Source organism: Lycorma delicatula, chromosome 3, assembly GCF_047948215.1.
Source record: "Lycorma delicatula isolate Av1 chromosome 3, ASM4794821v1, whole genome shotgun sequence".
Lineage (NCBI taxonomy): Eukaryota > Metazoa > Arthropoda > Insecta > Hemiptera > Fulgoridae > Lycorma > Lycorma delicatula.
Window position 1 is genome coordinate 45,822,316 of NC_134457.1, and position 24,430 is coordinate 45,846,745.

The 24,430-nt window shown below is 28.1% G+C and overlaps 2 protein-coding genes across 2 annotated transcripts in view; one reads left to right on the forward strand and one right to left on the reverse strand.

The window, feature by feature from the left end:
• Positions 1 to 1,231, forward strand: part of LOC142321123 (putative pyruvate dehydrogenase E1 component subunit alpha, mitochondrial) — a 32,065-nt gene extending 30,834 nt beyond the window's left edge. The window contains exon 6 of the mRNA XM_075359114.1: positions 1,040 to 1,231. Coding sequence (XP_075215229.1) covers positions 1,040 to 1,231 — 192 coding nt within the window. The remainder of the gene's footprint in view (positions 1 to 1,039) is intronic.
• Positions 1,232 to 10,066: 8,835 nt separating this feature from the next.
• Positions 10,067 to 24,430, reverse strand: part of LOC142321556 (dnaJ homolog subfamily B member 12) — a 65,362-nt gene continuing 50,998 nt past the window's right edge. Inside the window, exons 8-9 of the mRNA XM_075359727.1 lie at positions 19,560 to 19,723; positions 10,067 to 11,185 (exon numbers count right to left, since the gene is read on the reverse strand). Of these exons, the coding sequence (XP_075215842.1) occupies positions 11,067 to 11,185; positions 19,560 to 19,723 (283 nt within the window). The 3' untranslated portion in view covers positions 10,067 to 11,066. The remainder of the gene's footprint in view (positions 11,186 to 19,559; positions 19,724 to 24,430) is intronic.

Consider the following 24,430-nt stretch of genomic DNA (forward strand, 5'->3'; position numbering starts at 1 on the left):
GTCATGAAACCACAAGTATGTATCTCTTCAGGTAAAATTATTATAGGGAAAAAAATCAACCTGGGGTGGTTAGAATACCCTGCTTGGTAATGCAAGGGTTAATATCTAGTTAAAATCTGCCACATTTTGAGTTTTTATTTTTAATAAACTTTGAAATTCTTACATTTGCATTTAAGTTTCTGTGTACTTTATTCACCACTTTACTCAGAATCAAATTCTCTAGAAGGTTTGTTTATAATCCATTTAATAAAGTTATTTCACGCCAAACATATGAGTAGAATAGTGTGTTTTCTGACTTTCTCAAAAACGATTAAAAATACAGTTGTGGATCTATTTTTTATTTCAATTTTTCATAGAAAACCACTAAATTTACCTCTTTAACTTCAATCCCAAGTTTGGCTATTTTACTGAAGGTGCACAAATCAGGGCAAAATCTTTCACTAGCCAACGAAACATTTCTGAACCTATGTTTAAATTAAATTTCTTCTTTATTTTTACATTTAATGATTGATTGAGAAAGAAATAGCTCTACATCCTAGAATGCTATTATTGCAGGTTTTGGAAATTGTGGTAATTTGCTCTAGAATTCTGAATTGCTTGGCTCAAAAGAGGCATAATTTACTAAATTGTGTATAGCGTGTTGAATATATCAGTGTATAACAATTAATTATTTAATTAGTAATACTAACTGTTTTAATTTAATTGTTAAATAATTATAATTCATAAAAAATATTTTATAGAAAACTGGATTAGTAGGCAAAAGTGCAGCGGCAGTAATTTACAGCAAGCGAAGCAAGATCTCAGCAGCAAACTGTCGCAAAAAAAATGGAACATGCTCCATTTAGTGGCAATATAACCCTGGTAGTTGTGCAATGATTCTTACTGCTGCTGTAACATACAGTATCCAAAGCCACTTTCATTTACCAACGTGTCTATTTTCTTGGTGTAAATTACTGCTCATGGAGTCCTGACCTAAAGTTTATATACTCTTATCAACAAACAGTATTCTGTTTTTAATAGAATTTTAACTGCTTTTCAGGGAATTGATAAACAAATTAAAGATGAAATAAATATTGCTGCTCAGAAATGTAAATCAGATCCAGAGGTTAGTGTAGATGAAATGACAGCAGACATATATTCATTACCAATTGAAGAATATGTACGAGGTACACATCCTTGGCAAAGATTTCAACATAAACGTGTTGGTACTACACTTAACTTGGATAAATAAATATTTTTTATAATAAAAATTTACATTACTGATAAATCTGATTACATCCTATAAACAAAATAACTGTTTCACTACAATTATATTTTTTTGAATTTGAGCTCATTGCAAAGAAATTTATCAAACAAAAATAAAAAAAAATATAATACAATTTCTTAAAGATTTAACTGATTATTAAGTTTACATTTTTGCATGAGCTTAGGTTTTGTAAATACTTAGTATTAAAAATATGTTGACAAAATATTAAAAAAAAAAAAATTGTTTTTCTAATGTGTTTGTCTATTTATTCAGATTCTTTTGAATATTTTTGTCCAAAATTGGTTAGAGTTTTGTCCAAAATACAAGGAGTTTTGCAGCAATAACCTTTTGTTGCATCTGCACACCAAGTGCAGATGCAAGCACCCTTCATTCGGTCCAGCAGTGAACTACCTGCCTCTTTCAGGTAGTCTCTGACCACACCATGAGATCTTAGAAAACTGTAGCCATGACTTTTCCTGCAAATAGTAACTATTTATGCTTTCTTGTGCACTTGCACTTACTCCCAGCCACTGTTTGGTTCTGGGGTATAATAATAAAACCATATTTCATATTTGTTACAAAAAGGTGAAGAAACAAAACTCATGTTCAACCTGACAACAAAATTTGGCACACATCTTATACAAAACCTTTCATACCCAAAATACTGTGTCAAATGAGGTTAAATGGTCTATCAAGATGATTATGATGGCAGCATGTGTTTGTGGCATCCTAAGTGTTCATCATCTTGAACGTGTACAACAAAGGTTTAAATTCAGTAGCCCATACCATCAAAGACAAAAGTGTAGAATATAACCTTTTTTTTATATGTCTGTTGGGGTTAAACCTTTCAAACTAAATTATTTCATATGTGTTAATTAATAATTATTATGTTTCACTAACATAATCTACAACCTATGACAATACGAGGCTTTTCATTATGTCTGTAGAAGAAGCTCATGTTAGTAATTTTAAATGCCTGTTTTTATTTAAGTAAAGCAAATTATACAAAATCTAGCAATATTTCATAGAATAAACATAAGTGCATTTTGATAATTTGTAGAAAATTTTTTTCCAGATAAAACTTACATGTAGATATTATTCTGTAAAGATACAAATCTTTTTAAATCACTTTGAAACAATTTCTTACCTAACATCTTGTTTTTTTTAGCAGAAAAGGTGATGTTAATTATTTAAATCCCAGAATTAAACAGTTAGGTTTTTTCATATTTTTTTTTTTTAAAGAAAGCAATATATTTGCACACTATTCATTTAACGTACTATTTATCTATATTTATTTAGGGAATGAAAGTGCTTTTCATTAATCTCACCATAAACGAAAATCAAGATTTCAATTTTATTTTTCTGTAATACTAACATTTTGTAAAACTGGTTTTACAAAATCTTTTCCTCCCATGTTTAGGATTGTATTAAGTAAGTGTCACTTTGAAAAGTGGCTTGAAACAATACAAAGAAAGAACAATTTATAAAACTTTCATTTCCTGGAATGAGAGTTTGTTCCTGAATTAATTCTAAATTAAACATCAGTGACTGATTAATTGGTGCTTTCAAATGTTTTTGTCAGTTTCCTGATTTTGTTTGATATGACAAAAAAAAATTTAACGTTTACAAAAAAATTTAACATTTACAATAGCGTGCCAGCCAGTGTTTTTGAACACAAAACGTGTTCAAATAAGTGGAAACTTTTGGAAATGCAATGCCATTTGATGACACACTAAATTAAGTTTTTCAGCTGCAGAAGTATGAGTAAATACACATACTATCCTCTTTGATTTTTAACCAAAAGAAATTGAAACATCTTGAACATGTTGAGTGACACTTGATCTGACAAAATTTTTCTGAAATCCCAACTTTAATTTTTTTAGCAGCAATAATTGGATAGCAATAATTTGGATAAAACAAGGGGTTTTACTAACATTTTTATTCTAATATCACTTTTAAAGCCATATATGTGAATGATGCCTCTTGGCGCTGTTGGCCTTCTGAATGAATGCATGTTTTGTACACTGAGTGGCTTTAACGGTTCTCTTAGTAATCAATGTTAATTTTATGGAATATAAACATTTTTATCCTGTATTTATGTTTTTTATTCTTAATATACTGTCAAAAAATTAGGTGCCTGCACTATAAATCCATAGACTCATCTATACATAATTCCTTTTTAAAAAAATCAATTAAAGGTTTTATCTTTATGAATATGATTACCTACTGCTCGTTCATTATTACAAAAATAAAAAGCTCTCATAATTATCGTAAATCTATTATGGCCATATAATTATGGAAAGCTGGTATATTAAATGATGGCCTTATCTTTTATTCTGTTCAATTGATGTTCCTCATGTGTAAAACAAGTCCCAGAAATGTGAAATTCATCTGTTGTTACAGGTTTCCATGATAAATGAGATTTAGGATGTTCTAATATTTCTGCAGAATTATTCATTTCATTCACAGTCAAGTTAAAAAACTTACCAGCTAGTAGTTGAAAATAGTTAATTGGCTTAAAATCAATTGGAAAGGGAATATACAAAGACAAAATCAATTTTTTTTAAATTCTGGTAGACCAGTCACTCACGACATTACTCACTACTTTCATATTTGTTGTATGTTGAGTGGTTTTTGGTATAGGTATTTTCACTACCTGATTTCTGTCATCTAAATATTCATATTTAGTAACTTTTGGCACTTAATTCACTATTCCTACTCTCATTTTCCAAAATATGTTTTAGTTTTACTGCATATAATTTCTTTTTAACATTAAATTGGGATTTCACTATCAGCCAGTACAGAAATAATGGAAAAACCTTGGGACCACATACAATCAATTTTATAACACTTAAGTATTCAACTAACAAGCTAAAGGTTAACAGCTAAAATAAATGGCCAGCCCAAGTAAAATGCATATGGAACCAATGGCCCCTGATATAAATGCCTAGTGATGCCAATGTGTTAAATTTTGCTTCAAACTCTGTAAAAATTTCATGGGGTCATTTAAATGCTCCAGCAAACATTTGGAAAAGGCTGAGTAGATTGGAATACAGCGATGGTTTAATTGTTCAATATTGACTATTCAAAACACACCACAGAGCATCAACAATAAAATTATACACCAACAAACGATAATATCAATCAGGTTCATTACTGAGGAAGTAGCATTGGCATCTGAGGGACATGAAGCAATTTTAACGAAAAACAGCATGTGTTGCATCTCTGTAAAATTTGTACTTTGTTTGATCAATGATCAAAAAGAAGATTGTGTTTTCAATGCCAATGAAAGCTTTTTGAAAAACATAATAAAGATGAGACCTTGGATGTATGGATGTCATGTAGAAACCACAATGCAATCATTGCAGTGGGAAAGGATTGTCCTAATCAAAAAAACAATATTTTTTTAATGGAAAGACTTTGTTAAGTCTATTGAATTCATTCCATGTGGCCAGAATAGTGAACAAGGAGATCCTACATGGAAGTTTTATAGTGTGTGAGAATGAAGAGAGCTGAGATGCGAGGAAAACTGGGGCTGGATGGATGTTGCACTATGATGTAACACCAGCTCACATGTCACATGATGACAGCTGGTGTGATTCATGAGACAGCATAAATCACAATTGCTGTGCTTCACTCACTAGACTATTGAATTTACCTTCAATTTCCTGAATTGACGAAAACCTTGAAAGGATGTAATTTTCAAATCATAAATGAGTTTGAGTGTACCATCTCCAAAAACACATTAAAGAAATGTTGGCACAAGTTTGGTCCTTTCTTAACATGATTTGTATAGCACACCATCTCATTAAAAACAATAAAACTAATTAATGGTAATACATTATTACATTACATTATAAGTAAAGAATGTTAAAAGGTTTAGCTGTTTTAATGTATATAAAAGGTATCAATTCCCCTTTATTTCTTTCAATACTTATTGTTTGAGAACAATACTTTCTTTAAATTAATTTTTTTTTTAGGATGTGTAAGAATTAACAAAACTGGTTTCTATATAAACATAGGTCAAATACAGCAGATATCAACTACGCTTAAACATTGTCACACTTACAGTCAATCACTTGTTTTGTATTGCTTCTGTAGTACAGAGTGAAATATGCAGATGACTGTTGCAACTCCTACCAATTGCACAGCATGTAGCACAACTTTTTTATCCAAATAAAAGGAACATCTGCTGCTGAGATATACTATTGGCTGTGTGTAGTTTACAATAATAATGTAATTAGTGATTGATCTGTGAGAGAATGGTGCAGTAGATTCAGGGAAGAAGAGGGCGACAACATTCCTTTGTGAGTAATGAACTTGCCATTCAAGATAAATGCTATTTCACAATTACTAAACTTTGGTGAAACTTTTCTCAAATTTTAAGGTCCACTCTATGGAATTGTTCAGACATACTGGGTTTCCATAAATACTGTGTACAATGGGAACTGAAACAACTTACAGATGCCCACAAAACAAAGAGAACAAGAGCGGCAGTGATACTAATGACATTTCTTCAGTGATACCAGAATAAAAGAAGTGAATTACATGACAATACTGTTACTGGCAATGAGACACATACACACACTAGTCTAACAAACCAAAAAAAAAACAAACAAATCAATTCAAAAAAAAAAATATGGCTACCATGTTTTGGTATCATAAAGGAATTTTGTTGGCAGAATTTATAAAGCTGGGTACGATAATAACAGACATATATTGTAAAAACATTGACAAAACCTAGGAGATCTATGTAGAATAAATGGCATGATATGTTAACGAATGGAATTGTTTTTTGCATAACTATGCACAACCCTCCCTTCCTTAGCTAAATAAATTTAGTAGTGGATTTTTTTATCATCATCTTTATACGCTTGCATTTGGCATCGTCTGATTTTTATCTGTTCACAAAACTGAAGAATTAAGACTACTCAACAGTTCAAAAGCAATGATAAGCAATGAATGACAAAGGGGATAGAATTATGTCGATAAGTAATATATGAAAGCATGTACATCTAGTACATAGTAAATTTTTATATTTTTATTACTTGACTGGAGGTTAATTTATACATAACCGTTTCATAATATTTATTTAATTAGAAATAAATAAAAATAATTTATTCATCAAATATTCCAATATATATTATTCATTCTAGTTAGATGATAATAATAATAATAATAACAATCAAGTATTTTAACAATAATTCTTAAAAATAAACATAACAGTAGTAACATCTGGTGACTAAATAAATAATGCAAATGGAATTTTTATAAAAATTTCAACTGCACATAAATTAATAGATATGTAATATTACTGCATAACAAATAAAAAACATGATAAGCATAACAAATTTGACTACTTTTTTTTACGAGAAATGCAATATATTATGATGCACATAAAATCAAATTTTTTAAAAAGATTCTTTATTTTTATAAAATTAATATGAACTTTTTCATGTACTAAGTGAATAATTTAAACAAACATTAATTACAATTCTTATCCATTAAAGTAATATACTTTTTATAAACAATGAATCAATTTTTGAATTTAAAAAAAATAGTAAAAATCACAAAATAAAGATCACTTTTAAGAGTTACAAAAAAATGGTATACATAATACATGGAAGCATGTAATAACAAAATAATTAAAAAGCATAAATTATTACTATACAGATAATTATACATAAAAATAACAAACAATGCATATGAAAATTTACTTTATTGTACAGAAGGAAATGCATGCCGTATTTGAAAGAATTCTGAATGCATTATGAAAGCCAGTGACTTATTATAAGAACTTAATTTTATTAATAATTAGAATATTATTATATTTAATAATACAATGCATTTTTATAATAATATATTTAATATTTTATTATTAATGAGAAAATTTCTTCAGAAAGTAACCCAAAAATCATAAAACATAATAAACATTGTTCATTTAGAGTCTATGCACCTCCAATTACTTGTCACTTGTAATTTTTGTTAAAATTTTTAATAATTTTTATTATTAAAAACTATATTTAATATATATAACTAACAATAATTAATCAACTTTGTAACATTTAAGAAAAAAATATTTTCTTTTTATTACAATGTTAACTGATTTTAATGCTCAATATAAAATTGATTACATTATTTCAGAAGTTTTATCTCAATATAATATTGGATATCAAAACAGGCTGAAGTTTTAAACATATGCCATCATTCATCATTTTGAAACAGTTACTAACCAACTATAAAATACCTGAAACTGTAATGTATTACCTAAAACTGTCAGATATTACTGTTAAATTACAAGTTTTACAATTTTTTAAATCATGTACGGTAATAATTTGAATAAATTTTTTTTTGTTATAAATATCCAAACTGAATTTATGAATTTTTTAAATGACAAAAACTCATAATAAAAACCATATCATACCAAATATTTGACCTGTGTTTTATCAGAAATTACTAACACAGACTTGGACAAAATTTGTTCCAAGATATCATGGAATTATTTTGTACAATACAATACTACTTCCATAACATCAAGTATTGAAAGGGAAAAAATGTAAAATAATCACAGAATATTTAATACACGATCGATCACTGGCAAACATCTTATTGTTAATGGTTATTTTCTGCTAGTTATCAAAATTTGCAGTTCATAAAACAGAACTAATTTTTTCTAAATTATTTTAATAGCAACTTTCACATAGTCACGTAATTGATATTTTCTTCTAGTAATTTTTAAATGTATAATTTTTTTATAAAGAACTTTACGTTAATTTTAGTTTTATTGAAATTAAGAGGCAAGTCTTTTTTTATTTTAAGTATAACAAAGTGTGTCAATGGTGATTTGTTAAATTCAGAGCCAATTTAAAGGCATACATGGTCTACTGTTGATAAAATCCATCATAAAACAGTAAATTCTACAAAAAAAAGTCCTAAGTATTTTTCTATTTATCCACAAAAAGATTCTATTTTTGAAAAAAATATTGTTCAAATGAAGGGCGCACTAACTATAATACTCTAACAACTGATTACCGACTGCCATAAAGCTGAACATTTTAGAATTATAAAATATCCTTTAAAAGAACACATATTTTGTGATCACTGCCTTGAGAATCTGAGGTATCAAACTAGAAATATAAAAACAATTAAAAATCAAATTCATGTAGTGTATTATATTCAATACAAATAAAGTTTATAATATCTATAAGAATAAAAGGAAATTAGTAATTTTGTAAAAATTATTAACCTTCATAAATAACAAAAGAAAAATAAATTAACCAAAAACCACTGAGATTACAAAGACAAAAGACCATTAAAAGTTGTAATTATATTGTTCTAACAGAACTGATTCAAGGATAATGAAAAGAAATGTTTTTTTTTTTGCATAATATTAAAAAAAATGGTATACAAGATAGATTAAAATTTAGGACTTAAATATTGAAAAGGATTTTTTATCAAGCAGAGAAACGTAAACCTACTTTTAACGTGGTAAAAGAAAATTCCAACATATTTCTGAGAGGAACAAAAGAAAAATAAATAATCAATAGGTTGTTTAAAAGTTAGCATTCCTGTTTTCAAGGATTGTATAATTTAAAAAAAATGCAGCCAAAACGGATGTTAAATCAATAATTAATTAATGCAGGTATAAATGCACTGCTTTCTCAAAAACCGATCACTGTTGGAAAAATAACAACAGAATGATTACAGTATACCTCTGACTAAAACTTGCTTTTTCAAATCCTTAAGAGATAAAAACCTAGAAATAACAGTCATAGTTTTCATATTCTTTTAAAAGCCATTTAGTAAAAATTTTCGCAGCCTGTTATGCAATATTAATGAAAAGAGAATTGGCAGATATTTTAAAGTACTTATCTATTTTAAAAAAAAAATTGCTAAGAAAAAATTAAATATAGTTTTTCAATTATCTTTAATGAAAAACTATTAGCCATCAACGAGAAACCTTTCAAGATGGGGCAAAGAATTAAACTATCTTTAACACTTCTTTAAAAATTAATAAATTTCCAATTTATAAAAATTATTGCATCAATTTCAAAATTGAACAACTCTTATTAGCAATACAAATTTTAAAAATTGTTCTTGCATTACACTTTTTATTGCCACTGAGATTATCAAAATTTTATCAGTTTTATGGCAATTATTATTAAATATTATTACTGGTGTTTTACTGTCCATTTAGGTCTATCAAAATTCTGAAGACTGTATGAACTGATCATTTTGAAGGAAGAGATATGTGGAAGATATCAAATTTACTGGTATTACAGAGAATTAAACTGGATTTAATTTTTTTCCTATTATTGAATTAAGAATGCTTTGGATATCATGACTAGAGTTTTGGCATTTATTTTTATGTTTCTACATGATAGCTTATAAATTTTATATAAAATTGGGTGGAGTTTTTAAAATGTGACCAAAACCATTAAATACAATCATGACATCAACTTTTCTGGTGTTTATCAAATGTTTCTATGTTATGCTGTTTGGAATCAAAAAGGTTTTGTAAATGTAAAAAGCAGATTTTATCAAAATAAAGTTTTACAGAGCATATAATCTTTATTATAAAATTATTACAAAGATGTAATAATTCTAATGAGTTTCAAGCAAATAATGCCCCAGGTATACTAAATAACGATTTAATAAAAAAAAAAACCATCCCAGGGTACCAAAAATCAACAAGTAATTTTCTTTTAAAAACTAAAGAAAGACTAAAAAAATAAGTAAATAAAATAAAGGAACCAATTACAAAATTACACTAAAACAAATTACTGGAAAAGTGATGCGATTTAAGCGTAAGAGATTAAATTCATTCAGCCATAACAATCCATTTATACGAGTACTTATACAGTAATCTTGGCAAATTTAACAATATTATTTCTCTGAAGCAAGTACTAATAGCTACCTTATAAGAAACATTCTTATAATGAAAATACTCTTTGACAATACTATAAACAGATTTAATAAAAAATCACAACATAACCTCATATTAATATGAAATAGTAAAAAGAAAAAGAAAAAAATTAATATATTTGTACTACAGTATTAAAAAAAAACTGAATTGTCTTGTAATATTTAACTAGAGAAAATTTAAAATTCTATACGCAAATTACTCATCCGCATGAGCACATGTATACACATTTGCATAAATGCATATGCGCATACATATATACATAAACAGGATGCCTATTTTTTTTAAATCTTCTAATTTTAAAACTATTATTTTACATAAAAAAATATTTTTTTAAAGAATTATTAAAACAAAAGGATAAAAAAGTTTTTAATCATTTATACGAAAACCAATAAGTTAATTTATCAAAACTGTTACAAATTTTCATTATTTAAAAAAATGTCCCATAAACTTAAGAGAGAAAACTTAAACAACACTTTGATCTTTCAGACTTAAATAAAAGTAAATAAATAAATCAAATTTTTTTAAACTCACATAAAAAATTCAAATTTTAAGTGCAGTCATATAAACCGATTCCTAAATACTAAAACACTTCGAAAAACAATACTGAAGGAATATTTCTTAATCACACATGTAATAAAACATTGGTCAGTTATATCTAATCTACTCCATTACTTTTTATTGAAAATTAACTCGCTAACTGTATGCAAATGTAATCTTAGAAAAAACATGTTTTAACCACCACATATTAAACAACAAATAATTGTTTTATAGCAACATAAAATATCCAGTGTTCTTTCTCTCATTATTTTCACAATTTTATTGACATAACAAAATAATGATAAGTTTTTTGGTGAAAAATATTCAATTTAATAATAATTAAACAAGCATAAAACATTAATGTGACCGTGAACTTAGCTCCTGTAGTGCATCACATGAAGGTGTCCTCATAGCTTGTGCTTTCATAAATAATTCTCTGTCACCGAAATTTCTTGCTTTCCATAGCATTGTTTCTTCTAAAAAAAAAAAATGAACAAACAAGAAATAAATTGTTTAAAAAGAAAATATATGATTATACTACACTGAGTAGCTGTGCAACTTTTACCTGACATGCTACATACCTACTAGGATTGGCATTACTCAACTCAGACATAGTCGCTGAACCACCAGATATGCAATATATCAGGTAATTAGTACAGGATAAAAGAGGGCCAATGAAGGACACTTCAATATCAACAACTGATATATTTAATCACTCTTATTACCTTGACATGAAATCAGACAGACATTACACATCTACCGAATACAATCATATCTATTGATCTCTGCAACTTTCTTCAAATTATCATAAAATTTGTTGTAGCCTATGATTTTTTTTTTCTGTACATGTTTTCATCCATTCATGGTACAACTGATGGCAGAACAGAATAGAAAGTCATATACTATTTACAAATTATAAGATTAACGATCATCAGCAGGTTGGGGTATTTGAGGATTTATCAGATGAGCTTATAGTGGTTAAAATTTGGTATGCACACAAAACTTTTCTAGAGTGAAATCTATGCCATTTTAATATGTAAAGTGGCATGATGAGAAGTATGGCAGAACCAAACATTTCACTTATCTAAACTTATAGACAGCCAGCCAGCCTTAAAAGTACTAATCTCTTATTGATCTAATTCTGAGCTAGAAGGGGAAAGCTTTGCAAATTCTTCTTATCCCCTTCATACAATATAACTTTCCTTTATTGTAATGAAGAAAGCTTAATCACGTATCTGGACACAAGTTTAAGTGATGAGATCGATATACTTGCTACATGATATACTTTTGCAGCTACAGGTTAGGAACCAGTTATCTTGCAGACACAACTGCAGTCAGAATTAACATTTTTAAGGACCTGAAATAAGCAGAGTAATAAGTGGCCAAAGCATGGAGAAAGTTAGGGAGAACATGCCAATATACAGACCTATTAGTCACTCTCAGACACAGTGATCTGTTCTGCCAAGGGATGCTCAGCCAGGTTAGATTCTTCATTAAGGATGGTCATTTTTCATTACTAGTTATTAATTACTTCAGATGTAACTATATAGTGGATTTTTACTCTGTGGTGATATCTTATGGAGAATTAGTATTAGTATTAAGAAATTACAGATTCCATCATTTTTGAATTTGAGGTCAGACTCACTAGATATAAAGAATAACAGGCTTAGCTGCGTTTTTTGGAAATGAACAATAAACCTTATACCTTAAGTGACTAGGAGGCTGCCAGAACTAATAAAGGAAGATATTTATTTTTGTTGTACATAAAGGAAATCAGCTATTTTAGTATGCTATGCTTGGGTCAGAATTAAAATGCTAGTTAAATAGTAAAAACTGATTACGATAAATGATTACTATATTTATAGTTGATGCTTTTACTCTAATGACACATTTTGTCTCTGGTATGATTATAAATTATTATCTTACAATAAGTCAGTAACTTAAACAGGTCCTAATGACCTGACTAAGGATCCAGACAACATTTTGCCAAAACTAACAGAAAGGTAAAATAAAGAATAAGGGGGAAAATGGATTACGAGAAAAGGAAGATCTACTCGCAGGGTTCATGAAATAAGATGAACAACTCTACCTAAAATTGCCCTTCAAGGGTTTCTCCAGACGGTTTAGTTTTTGTTAACTGGCTCCTGCAACAAATTACTTTTCATTCGAATACTAAAGAGGTACCTAAGAACAGAACAGGGTCAGGCTTCTGAAACTAGTTAATAATAAATCTTTGTTGCTACAGAATGTCCAATTCAAAAGATTTTGTCATTAACCAATCTCCAAAAATGTCATGTGTGAAGAAGCACCAAACTGTTTAACCAGATCTCCAATTGAGAATTATTAAACCATAATAATTCATCATACTACAAGCAAATTTATGATACTTCAGTAATATTTTATGTCAGAAGAATTTGATGATTTTTAAGCTAAGAATCTGCTTGGCAAGCAGCCAAGCAGATTCTTAGCATTTCTTTAAAATAGATATTATTTTATAAAAGAATTAAGCAGTGAATGACTGAATATTGTAGATTTGTGGAGAAAAATTTATTTAGAATTGATGACTAAGCGAAAATTATGCATCATTTATCATGGCATTTAAACACTACATATATATCATACTGCTGTTCTGAACTAAGTATGACAAATCTGTTGGTAAATAAGTATCAATCAAGATACTTCTGCAGCAAGAAGAAACAAACAGTTCTTATATACTCAAGAGTTCAACCAAAAAGTATGCTACCTTAGATCATCCTTGGGTATAGTGGTTCTCAAACTTTTTTTAGGTAACTATCATGTGAATTACAGATCAGTAGCATACCACTAAACTTATAAATATATAATATGTCATTATAACTAAGAGTTATATCTCAAAGTGGTAAAGGAATAAAAAATTACAATATTTTTTTGAATTTATCTTTATAAAAAAGAAATCACGTATTAGATTTTTTTTAATCATATTTTACAAAAGAATTTATTTACTTTAAAAACAAATGTTACATTATGCATTTACTTAAATTACTAATTACAATATTCTTAAAGACTAAAAATTCTGTGAAAAGGATGATGCTGCATGCTTGAAACAAATGAAAACATGTCTGGTTCAGTTGGAACTTAACTTTAAGACCAAATTTTTAAGAGTCAAGATCTAGTTTACTATGAAATTTATTTTTTTTCTGTTACCATTGCAGAAAATCCTGTTTCACAAAGATATGTGGTAGAAAATGGAATTAAAAATAACAGTGCTATTGCGAACAGCGATGGATATTTATTTTTAACCATTACCCAAAATTCACATAACTCTAATTTGGTAAATTCCATTTTCAAACCTCCGTAGCAAAGATTCTGTGTTGATTAGGGTTCCAGGAATGACATCCAGTAAGAAAAGGTTTTGTTTTCATAGGAATTCAAAAACCTGTGTTTTTCTTTAAAATAACAAAAATTTCAGCAAGGATTAAGCAATGGGATTTTATATTACTGATGAGATTATCTTTTATTTCAATTTTTTGTACTGTCACAAAAGTTTCCAAATTTGGAAAATATTGCAGGTTTTTATTCAAAACACTAGAATTGATAGTTTGATATTTTTTGATAAATGCCTTTGTCATAAGGATATCTGAGAGGTTAGTGTTATGATATACAGCTAATCTGTTAATTGATCATACAGTTCAAAATTGGTATCCATTAGGAACACCTGCATCTCTAATTTTAGCTCAAATACCTGCTTAGAATTTTTTCTTAAAAAAACGGCTCTAGTTTAAAGCCAGAGATTTAATAAAATTGATCACCATGACAGCCTCCTGGAGAACATGTTTAAATTGTTCTGGTACTCATTTAACTGATAAAGCTTCTCTATGGATGTTGCAATTAGTGAAGGTACAGTTTTCTGTAACCAATTTTAAATGTGTTTCCACCAAAATGGAAACATATTTTTCTGTATAAGCTTGAGCACCAACAGAAAACAAGCCAATGCAGTGCTTCCAGTCTAGTCCACTTTCTGTAGTCATCCAGCTTTTTGAATATTTCATCGGCAGTAGTTTTGTTGATAGTTCATAAAAAAATTAAAATTATTTTTTAATTGTACTTTGAAATAATACATAGCACACATAAACCATTAGTTGAGCAAACTTTCTTATTACTGCGCTCTCATCAAGTTGTATGAATCACTATTTTTGACATAAGATATTATTAAGTTCTCTTTAATGTTTAATGGCATGCTTTCAATTCTGCAGTGCATGGTATCATATCTAGCTGTTAGCTGACAACTCGCCCAATATATGTCACCATATCTTTTGCAACAGTTAATTCATAGATTATATATTTTCTACATTTTGCTATTCTTAAGCTCACTAAGAAAAATGCCATAACTGCTTTTTGAGTACTGCCTATAAACGATGGCAATTTTTCTTAGTGCATTTTGTCTCTGATAAATTGTTAACAAACTAAACAATTTTCGTAATTCAAATGTTTAAAACTAAGGTGGTGTATTAACAAAGAGAGTTTCATGGTTTTGTTTGAAAGAATTTCAAAACAAATTCCGCATTGAAGTCATAGCTCATTGTTTACAGCTAACAGTTAATCCAAATGTATTTAGTATCATATTCTCTTATAACTTTCCGTGTTTTATTAGGAAAAAGATCTTGATTCATAGCAAATTCTGAAGTAGAGCTTGATGATGCAGATTTTAACTGATAAAGTTTTAACTGTCTTTGCTTTATTAAGCTAAATCAACATCCATATTGATTTTTATTTTATAACAACTAAACTAAACCAAACTAAATCAAGCAAAGTATGTAAATAAGCATGCATATTAGAAAAAAAATTTCTTTTGAGATACATATGCCAACACTAGCACTTCAATTCTATCAAATGAAAAGTAACACAATAGCAACATATTCAAATTAGATTATTACAAAGTATGAAAACATTGGAAGTAACTGTATCCATCGGTTTGTAGGATAACCATGACCAACTCGCTTAATTGCTGGAGGAAAATATTGCAATCCTTTTATAATGGCCATTACATGTGGTTCGTATGTGTGCAATGCGGTGCATGCATGGGGCAGACAAGTTGCTACATGTGTGCTGTGGTACATAAAAATCCTGTGTTGCACGTTAATTATTCCTAGCCAAATTACTGATATTATTTTCGTTGTTATACATAAATAATTTCCTCACATTAAGGGAAAAGGAAATGCATGATGAAATACATTTGTTTATACCAAAAAAAAGTTTAAAAACCACTAGTGCATATAATAAATAAACACTAATTATAAATATTTATTGGATTAATAATTTTGTATTATAATAAATATAATAGAAAATTTTTGCGCTTTTTATATTATTTTTTTTTGTATTGTTGTGTCTGCTTACGACCTTGAGAAGCTCTGCATACCACCAGTGGTACACGTACCACAGTTTGAGAACCACTACTCTTGTAGGAAAGAAGAATTTTACATAAGAATTTGAACTTTTCATAAATACAAAGTGTGAGCGGTGTAAGAGCTAAATTATTATAACTGATGTAACAATTTGTGTAACATCCATTAGAACTTTCTGACCTTTAATGACACCACCATTTTGATGAAGGCACAGTAAACAAACAAAACTGCCAAAATGCACTCTCTTCACAGTTCATATGTAACTGTTTAGATTCTTCTAGCAAGTTTTGGAATCACAGACCTTTACTTCTTTGATGGGAAAATGGCAAAACTCAAACCATATTTTGTTTGTTGCACAGAGTTAACAACTTTCTTTCATCTAAAACTGTATGATTATGGAACTGATCTTAAAAACGTATAGTTTCTGAGAGATTAACAATAGCTCATTTTGCCAAGGCAGCTGTTGTAAGTGTTCAACAAACATTTCCAGGCCATAAGGTTTGTAGATGAGGGTGAATATATTCCATGGTCAGCACATCCTCTAGACCTGTCATAGGTCTAGAGGATGACAAATGTCATAGGACCTGTATGACAAATTTCTTTACATCTAAATGTTAGGACAAAAGTGAACAATAGTAAATAGAGGGAGAGAGATTAATTAAAGATCACTTCTTTAGATAATAATTTAATAAAATTTAAATAATATATAATGAAAACAAATGATTTGCTCGATCAATCTAGAGTAAATGGTTTTGATTAGGGTAAATTATTTGACAGATGAACAATTAAAAATATAATTGAGCTGAATGATGTTAAGTACTCAATATTTCCTTATGTGATACAACAAAAAGTAAATATTTTAATTATAATTTGATCTCTTTTTAAAAATTATGTTCCTGCTGTCTAATGTTGTATGTATTTTAGTCACTTTGAAACAAATTAATCTTGCATAACTGAAATTTCAGGTCTTTAAATTATTTTTCATGCTAAAACTACAGGTTTTTAAGATGGCTTCCAACCAATTTTCTAAGGAAATATTTTCTTAAAATAAAAGTATAGATTTGCTTAAAAAAAAATTATAACTTTTTCAAAGAAATCAAATGTTAAAATATAAAAAAATAAATTTTTTAAGTTGTTAAAATCATCTTAAATAAAGAAGATTTACTTAAAATATTAAAAATACATTCTAGCTGGATAATATTATACTGAAAACATTAAAAAAACAATATCAACAAAATTTAGTTTGTGAAATTATAAAGTTTTACAAAAGTGCTCACAAAATTTGAAACAAATATTTCAAGATTATGAATTTCAAATTTTAGCAAGTAACCTGTATAAGGTCTATCTTCCTGTATGAGGGTCATCTTCTACCCTCAACGATAATGTCCAATCAGCTTTAAAAATGTAGATTTAATTTTATTTATTTACACAGCTTCAGTGAAAAATGTTTAGTAAATTAGTAATTTTTTTATTGACATCATCAGCACTGATTTTAAAATATGACAATAGAATTTTCTCCATTTTAAAAATTAAGGTCATTGTGTAGAGATTTAAGAAATAGCATACAATTATTCTATTTTTAATAACACAACTGTTTTTCAACTACAACTTAAGGAATGAAATCAATGCTGCCCTATATATTTTAAATACTTCTTTTTATTAAAATCGTTTGCTTAATTTTTCACTGTTTTCAATTTAATACAGAGAAATACTGTATAGTGGTAGAAATACTGTATATCTAGCTTCTCTCTCAATAGTTTTTTCTTTGATATTGAATACAACTAGAAATATAAAATTTCATGCTGGTAGTTAGAAAACAATACTTCTATAATGTTGTCAGCTGCTGTCATAAGTAACTGCAGCCTTATTTATTAACAATATGAATCGATGACTAGTAAACTGACTGCATGTATTTATCAAAAAAGCAAATATTTTGACAGAAAATAGAATTGGTCAATATTTAAGATGTCTGATATGACATCAGAAATGTTTTTTGTACTTTCAGTAACAACATGATCAAACATGACATAGATGCAGTGTAGATGAACTGCTTAAATTTCAGTAATCATACAAGTACAGATTCCAATACACAAATACTTTTGGCTTTATATATAGATAAGAAAAACCAGTCATTACATTCTACATATAATTTATAAAAACTACAATTTTATATAATTACTAAGCATCTACATTACCAAGTCAGAGCACAATCCAATACTTCAAGCAGACTCTCTAAAACAATCAGTGATTTCTATGAGTTTTTTTTTTACTAATGCCACAAGGTCTAAAGATGTGTAAATAAGCAATGCTTCTTAATAATTTAATCACAACCCCCCCCCCCTCACCATGTAGTAAAAAAATGTAATTAATAAGTACAGATGAAAAATATTTTACAAAAAAGATCAAAATATTGCAATCAGATTTGCTTCGTTTACTTCAAGTTACTAGTTCAGCTGCATTTTTTTATTATATAGTTTTGTTATTCCTAAAATTTAATATAAAATTTTTGTTAACTATACAATTTTAATTATAGTAAGAAGTACAAAAATATTAATTATAATAACATTCTTTACATGAATTTTGTATGAATGGAGATGACTAAGTGTTTTTTTTTTAAATTAAGTTAAAAAATTAATCTAACAAAAAGCATAAATATAAATAAAAACCCAGATGATGAAATTTATGTCTTCTGGATCCTTGAAATAAAAATTTATACTAATTTTTTTTATTCACGTTTCTTCCATGAAGAAAGTTGTTAGACTAAAATAATAATCCACAAATAATGAAATTTAAGATGAAACTACAGCATGAAGTTATAAAGAAATAATCACTAAAAAAAACTGTTATAGATTCACATAAAATAAAGAAATTAGCAAGCCGCACAATAAACACAAGTTAATAAGTATAAACTTAACACACTTTAAAATAATTTAAATAAAATAACACAAAGCAATAAGCTATATTAACATAATTGCTCATTAAATGCACATGAAAAAAGCTTGGGAGTTTTATAAACAATATAATGAAGGTTAAAATGATAAATTAATCTTTTGAAAAGGAAAGCAGCAAAGATCCATGCAAGTAAGAACAAAGTGAGGATATATAACAGAAATAATTGCTCCAACAAATGAATTTTAACTAATTATCACAAATTCCAACAGCCGAACACCATTAGAGTGAGCAGTGTTTAATTATTAAGAAACTTGAACTTATATTAATTATAAATCAAATATTAGGATAATTTAGTTAGGTATTCCATGAAACATTTCAAAGGGTGATAAAACACAGATCCTGTCTTTGAATCCCAATAAATGTGTGATTTTTTATCCATTACCATATAATTCTGCTGATCTCATTAAAATCATACACTCACTTTCAGATTTTTAAGAATAAAATTATATCGCCAGAATACAGACAAAACAAATCACAAACTGCAGCTAAATTAAGCACAAATACTCAAAAAACTTACTGTAATTTTTCTCCCGGTAACAAGAGTGACGTAAGTTGTTCATATATTCCTCTTCGACAGATGCTTCTAAACGCCGCATACTACCCTGATATTCTAAATGAAAATTTTCTTTAACATAATAAGGTACTCGTAAATGCATAGTTGTACGCATCACAGAGAATTTTCTGTGAAAAAGAAAATTAATCACTGTAATTAGACAAAAGCTTTAAAAAATGCAGTAACAATGTTATCAATTCAAAGAAAATGAAACACAATTCTGTTATAACTTCAGAAAATAAATCACAATGTAATAACAACTGGCAGTCATCAAATATTCACTTCTTTTAACACATCCTTGTCCTCCACTTCAATTTTGTTGGAATAAAAGATGGAAAATTGTTATTCTCCCTACTGTCTTCATTTAATGCCTTCCACCATACTTTTGCGACATCTTCAGTCAATTTCTTGCATCATCAAACACTATATTCTTCAAGAACAACTATCCAAACAGATCTTCATTATTAAAACTAAAGATCTAAACAATTTAGAAATCACAAATAATGGTCACATAATTACACAAAACAATGGTAACATGATTATTTTAGATTATATTTAATTTTTTTTTATTAAATGTCAGCAAAGAATTTACTTTTAAATCAAAATTTGCATGTAATTAAGTAACGTTAATTTAGTCACAATGATCACACTTTGGATTACATTGTTTTTCATTCTATAAAATAACATTACACACTTCAAAGAACACTATTTTGAGAACTAACTGTGCAAGGGTACAATTTTTTTATTCATCATTTCAATTTTTTGAACCAACTCTTTAATAAGTTTTAAATGAACGCAAACTTCACAGAACATTAACTATTGCTATTTCAACTGTGAACTGGTAACATAATCTTTCACCAATTTAAATAAATTATGAATAAATAAAGCCAATAAGAAATGTTTTTTTTTAACTAAGCAATCCATATTCTGTCTAAAAAAATTTCAAATGCCTTTTTCATTAAATTAAAAAAATAAACCAATGCATCATTTCATAATGTATTAAAAAAAGATACTGTCATACATCAACCATACTTACACACAAGAAAAACGCATATACACTTTCTTTCAGCTGCAGAAGGTACATGAGATTTTTGTTAAGTTTAAAGTTAATAGATGATGTTTATAGTACACTGTTAAAGTTTAGTTTCTGGCATATCTATTAGAAAGAGTTTGTGTCAGATACATTGATAATTCTGTTATTGGCAGTCATTTGAGTTTATCAAGTATTGAGATTTCTTTAGATGAAAGAGAATTTTGCAAAGAAATCAAAAATTACTTTTTGGTTTACTTCAAGTATTACTACTCAAATTAAATATTACTTTTTAAAGGTAAAAACATACAGGAGAGTAAAGCCAAGCCTGATAAATATATGGTGTCAGCTCCATCAATTAGAACAATTTAAAAGTTATTTGATTATTTTCACAGAATGGTCATATAAGCACAAATGATGCTGAATTCCAGATGGTCTGTTTAGGTTACATCTGCAGAGAATGTTGAGAAAACCTATAATATGATGATAGCAGAGAAGATTGAGAGCTCTCTTATTAGTGAGATCACAAAGATGGTAGTCAATTCAAATAAATGAATGGGTGGATCATATTTTACAAGAATATTTACATGTGCAGAAAATGGGTACTGCATTTGCTCTCAACTGATCAAAAGGATAAATGAGTAAACATTTGTAAGCACGATTTGTGGCCATTTCAATGTAATTGACAAGAATTTTTATGCAGTTTCATATCAATCGATGAAACTCTGATACAACAACGTCAACCTAAAACTGAGGAATGTCAAAACAGTTGGTTGCTATCAGGGAACTTGCTTCAAAGAAGGGGAAAACTGTTTCATCAGCAGGAAATGTGATGGCCATTGTTTTTTGAGATGCATGTGGCATAGTATTCATTGACTTTCTGGAAAAGGATAAAACAAGAAAATAAAGAAAAAAGAAACATATTTGATGTATAAGGTTCTTCTTCAGCAAGACAATATACTAGCTTACTTTCTTTGATTGTGACTGCAAAATTGTGCAAATTCTCCAACAACCCCCTACTCACCAGATTATTGCTGAAACATTTGCTTATTATAAAAACTTGGATTAATCATATTATAAGAATGCAATTAAAAACTTCAGCATTGTTGGACGAAGTACACAAACTTGAAAAGAGATTATGTTGAGTAATAAAAGATTTTTCCAGAAAAATTGCATCTTTTTTTTTTCACAGACTTATCAAACACCTCTTATTTACTCATCTTAAATAACAGAAAATTATTTTAAAAAAATCCCAAAAAATGATACCAAACAACAAAGAATTTTTTTTTTAAAACGGATTTTTCCACTTTTATAAAAATTATTTTTCTGCCCAGCAGAGATGCGTCCTGGAAGGCAGCCATAACAGAAGTGGATGAAGAACTTCTACACACCTCTCCTTTAAAATTTACAAGTTAAATAAAATAAACCAGCAATTGCGACTCCTCCAGAGTAGGGGTCGCATTGCTCCCTCCTGATAGTTAGTGCCCCGTTGTGGCGTATTCCTGCTAGCCTATGAAGCGTTAGCACCGAAAGGACATCAGTGGACGGTCTGAAGGGGAATCACGTCGGGAGGGCAGGCTTCATAAGCCTAGCCTTCCGCGGTCGGTCCATAAAATGGGTTCGATAACGCTGGTTCAACAACGGATTGGAATGCAATTAAATCCGTCTTTAAAATACTAAATAATAATAAACAAAACTTGAAAAATTAGACTCGCCATTTAAAAATAAACCTTTTAAAAAAACACGCCCGATTAGAATCATCCAGCAGCAAGGGACTCTGTCCAGGTTCTGCGATAAGTAGGGAGAAATAACTCCCGCCAACTTTGCATTACATTCCAATTATTTTTCTATTTATTTTTTCTTCAATCTTTAATACTCTATAGAAATTTCTGCCTCATTAGAATATTTTGTGGAAATTAAATTAAAAACAGCTAAAATATACAAAATTGTAAAGACAATTTTGTATCACAGACATAAAATGAACTCTGCTATTATGTGGAAAAGTGGAAGGTAATGAAACTATTGCTTTTGCAATATCATTTGTATATGTATTTTAAATATAGTTGAATAATCTAAATTAAATGAAGAATAATCTAATTTAATTTACTAAAATTATTTACAACTGTTCCTTTATTTTAATTACACTGATTATATTTAGTTTTTATTACATTCTAAAATGTATTAGTTAGTGAATTTAGTAAAAGCTTTTGTTGTTTTAATTATACTAAAATAAAAGAGTTGAAATGTATATACATAGAACAGTCAAAATATGCCAAAAATAAATAACAAGAAAATAATTAAGAGCCACCTATTTTTTATTTTTATTGATGTGGTTATACTCGCCTAAAATTTCTGGAAAATCATAAAAATAAACACGAGAGTCTATGCAAGGTTGGAAGGCGGATAAAAGAGGGGTAAAAAGTTTTCTATAAAATCTAAAATACTCTTGATTTTAGAAAAAAACTAGAAAGATATATAATCCTCTGTAATTTGATTTTTTCTTACCTATTGCATTTAAAAAACCCAATTTGTTACTTTTTCAATTTGTTATTTTTTTACTTCTCCCAGAAAGCACTCTTTGAGTTCATATTTTGCAATTGACACAAAGCTAAGGATAAAAAAATACATAAACATTTTTTCTCCACATTAGGTTTTATATTTATTAAAGTACCTTCAAAATTGATTAAAATATGAAATCAAGGAAAAACATCAAAACAAAAATTTTTGTGAATAACTCTTATGGTAAAACTCAGCATACAGGTAAATAATTTTTCTAAAACTTTTGTTAAAATCTTTTAAGGATTTGATCCTTGGTTCTCTGATAAATTGCAACAAAATATCACTCTTTCCTATGGGGCAGAGAGATCAGAAATGCAAAAATTTTAAAAGGTAATACTTATTTTGGAAGAGAAATTTACATTTTTCATTTAGTTTTGAAATGATGAATATTCTTTCGGAAGATCTTTTAGAGCTAATCATGCAGCACTTCTTCAGTGGGCACTAACAAAGCTTAACAAGTAGACTTAAAATGCACACAGAAAACCTACTACAACTAATGCACTTATGGTATGGTTTAATAATTACACATAGCTCAAATGCATTGAACTCTACACAATAAAGCAACTTATATAAGTTACTGGTTTACCCAGCTTCACTTAGTTCAATCCACCCTGAAGAAGGTACTATGTTATTAGCATGAAAAATATCTGGAATTTGTGGTCAATTCAACTTAATTTAGAAAGAAAATCTCATCAGTAAGATTTAATTCTTTATCTACATAATTTAGAAATAATTTTTCTACTATATAAAAAATTGATAGTCAGCAGGTAATATTATAAATGATAAGTGTAATAATAAAAAATATTACTATGAAACTAATATTTTATTCAGCTACTTACTTTTGCTAGTGAATAAAATAAAATGCTCCTGAATGTTTTCAAATATAAAAGAATTGTACATACTAGAAGCCTGTACATTATGTTAATTTTTTGTCTCTTTATATCTTTCAGTAAACCTCAAAATAAAAGAACTGAGAATTTAATTGCTTTTAATTCACAAGTGTATACATTAAATAGTTTTAAAATATAAAATGAAAAACATATGTCTTATTTCACTTGTCCTATGAATATTCTCAAGTATATATTACAACTGCAAGATAAATTCATAATTTTAGAATAATCCCTCTGATATAAAAAATAGTTATGATAATAGTTTTAAATAAAACTTAACTCATAAACATTTGTTATAAAAAGAGATAATGATTAGTTTTTATTTAACATTAATGAAAAATGAGAATTATGCAAGG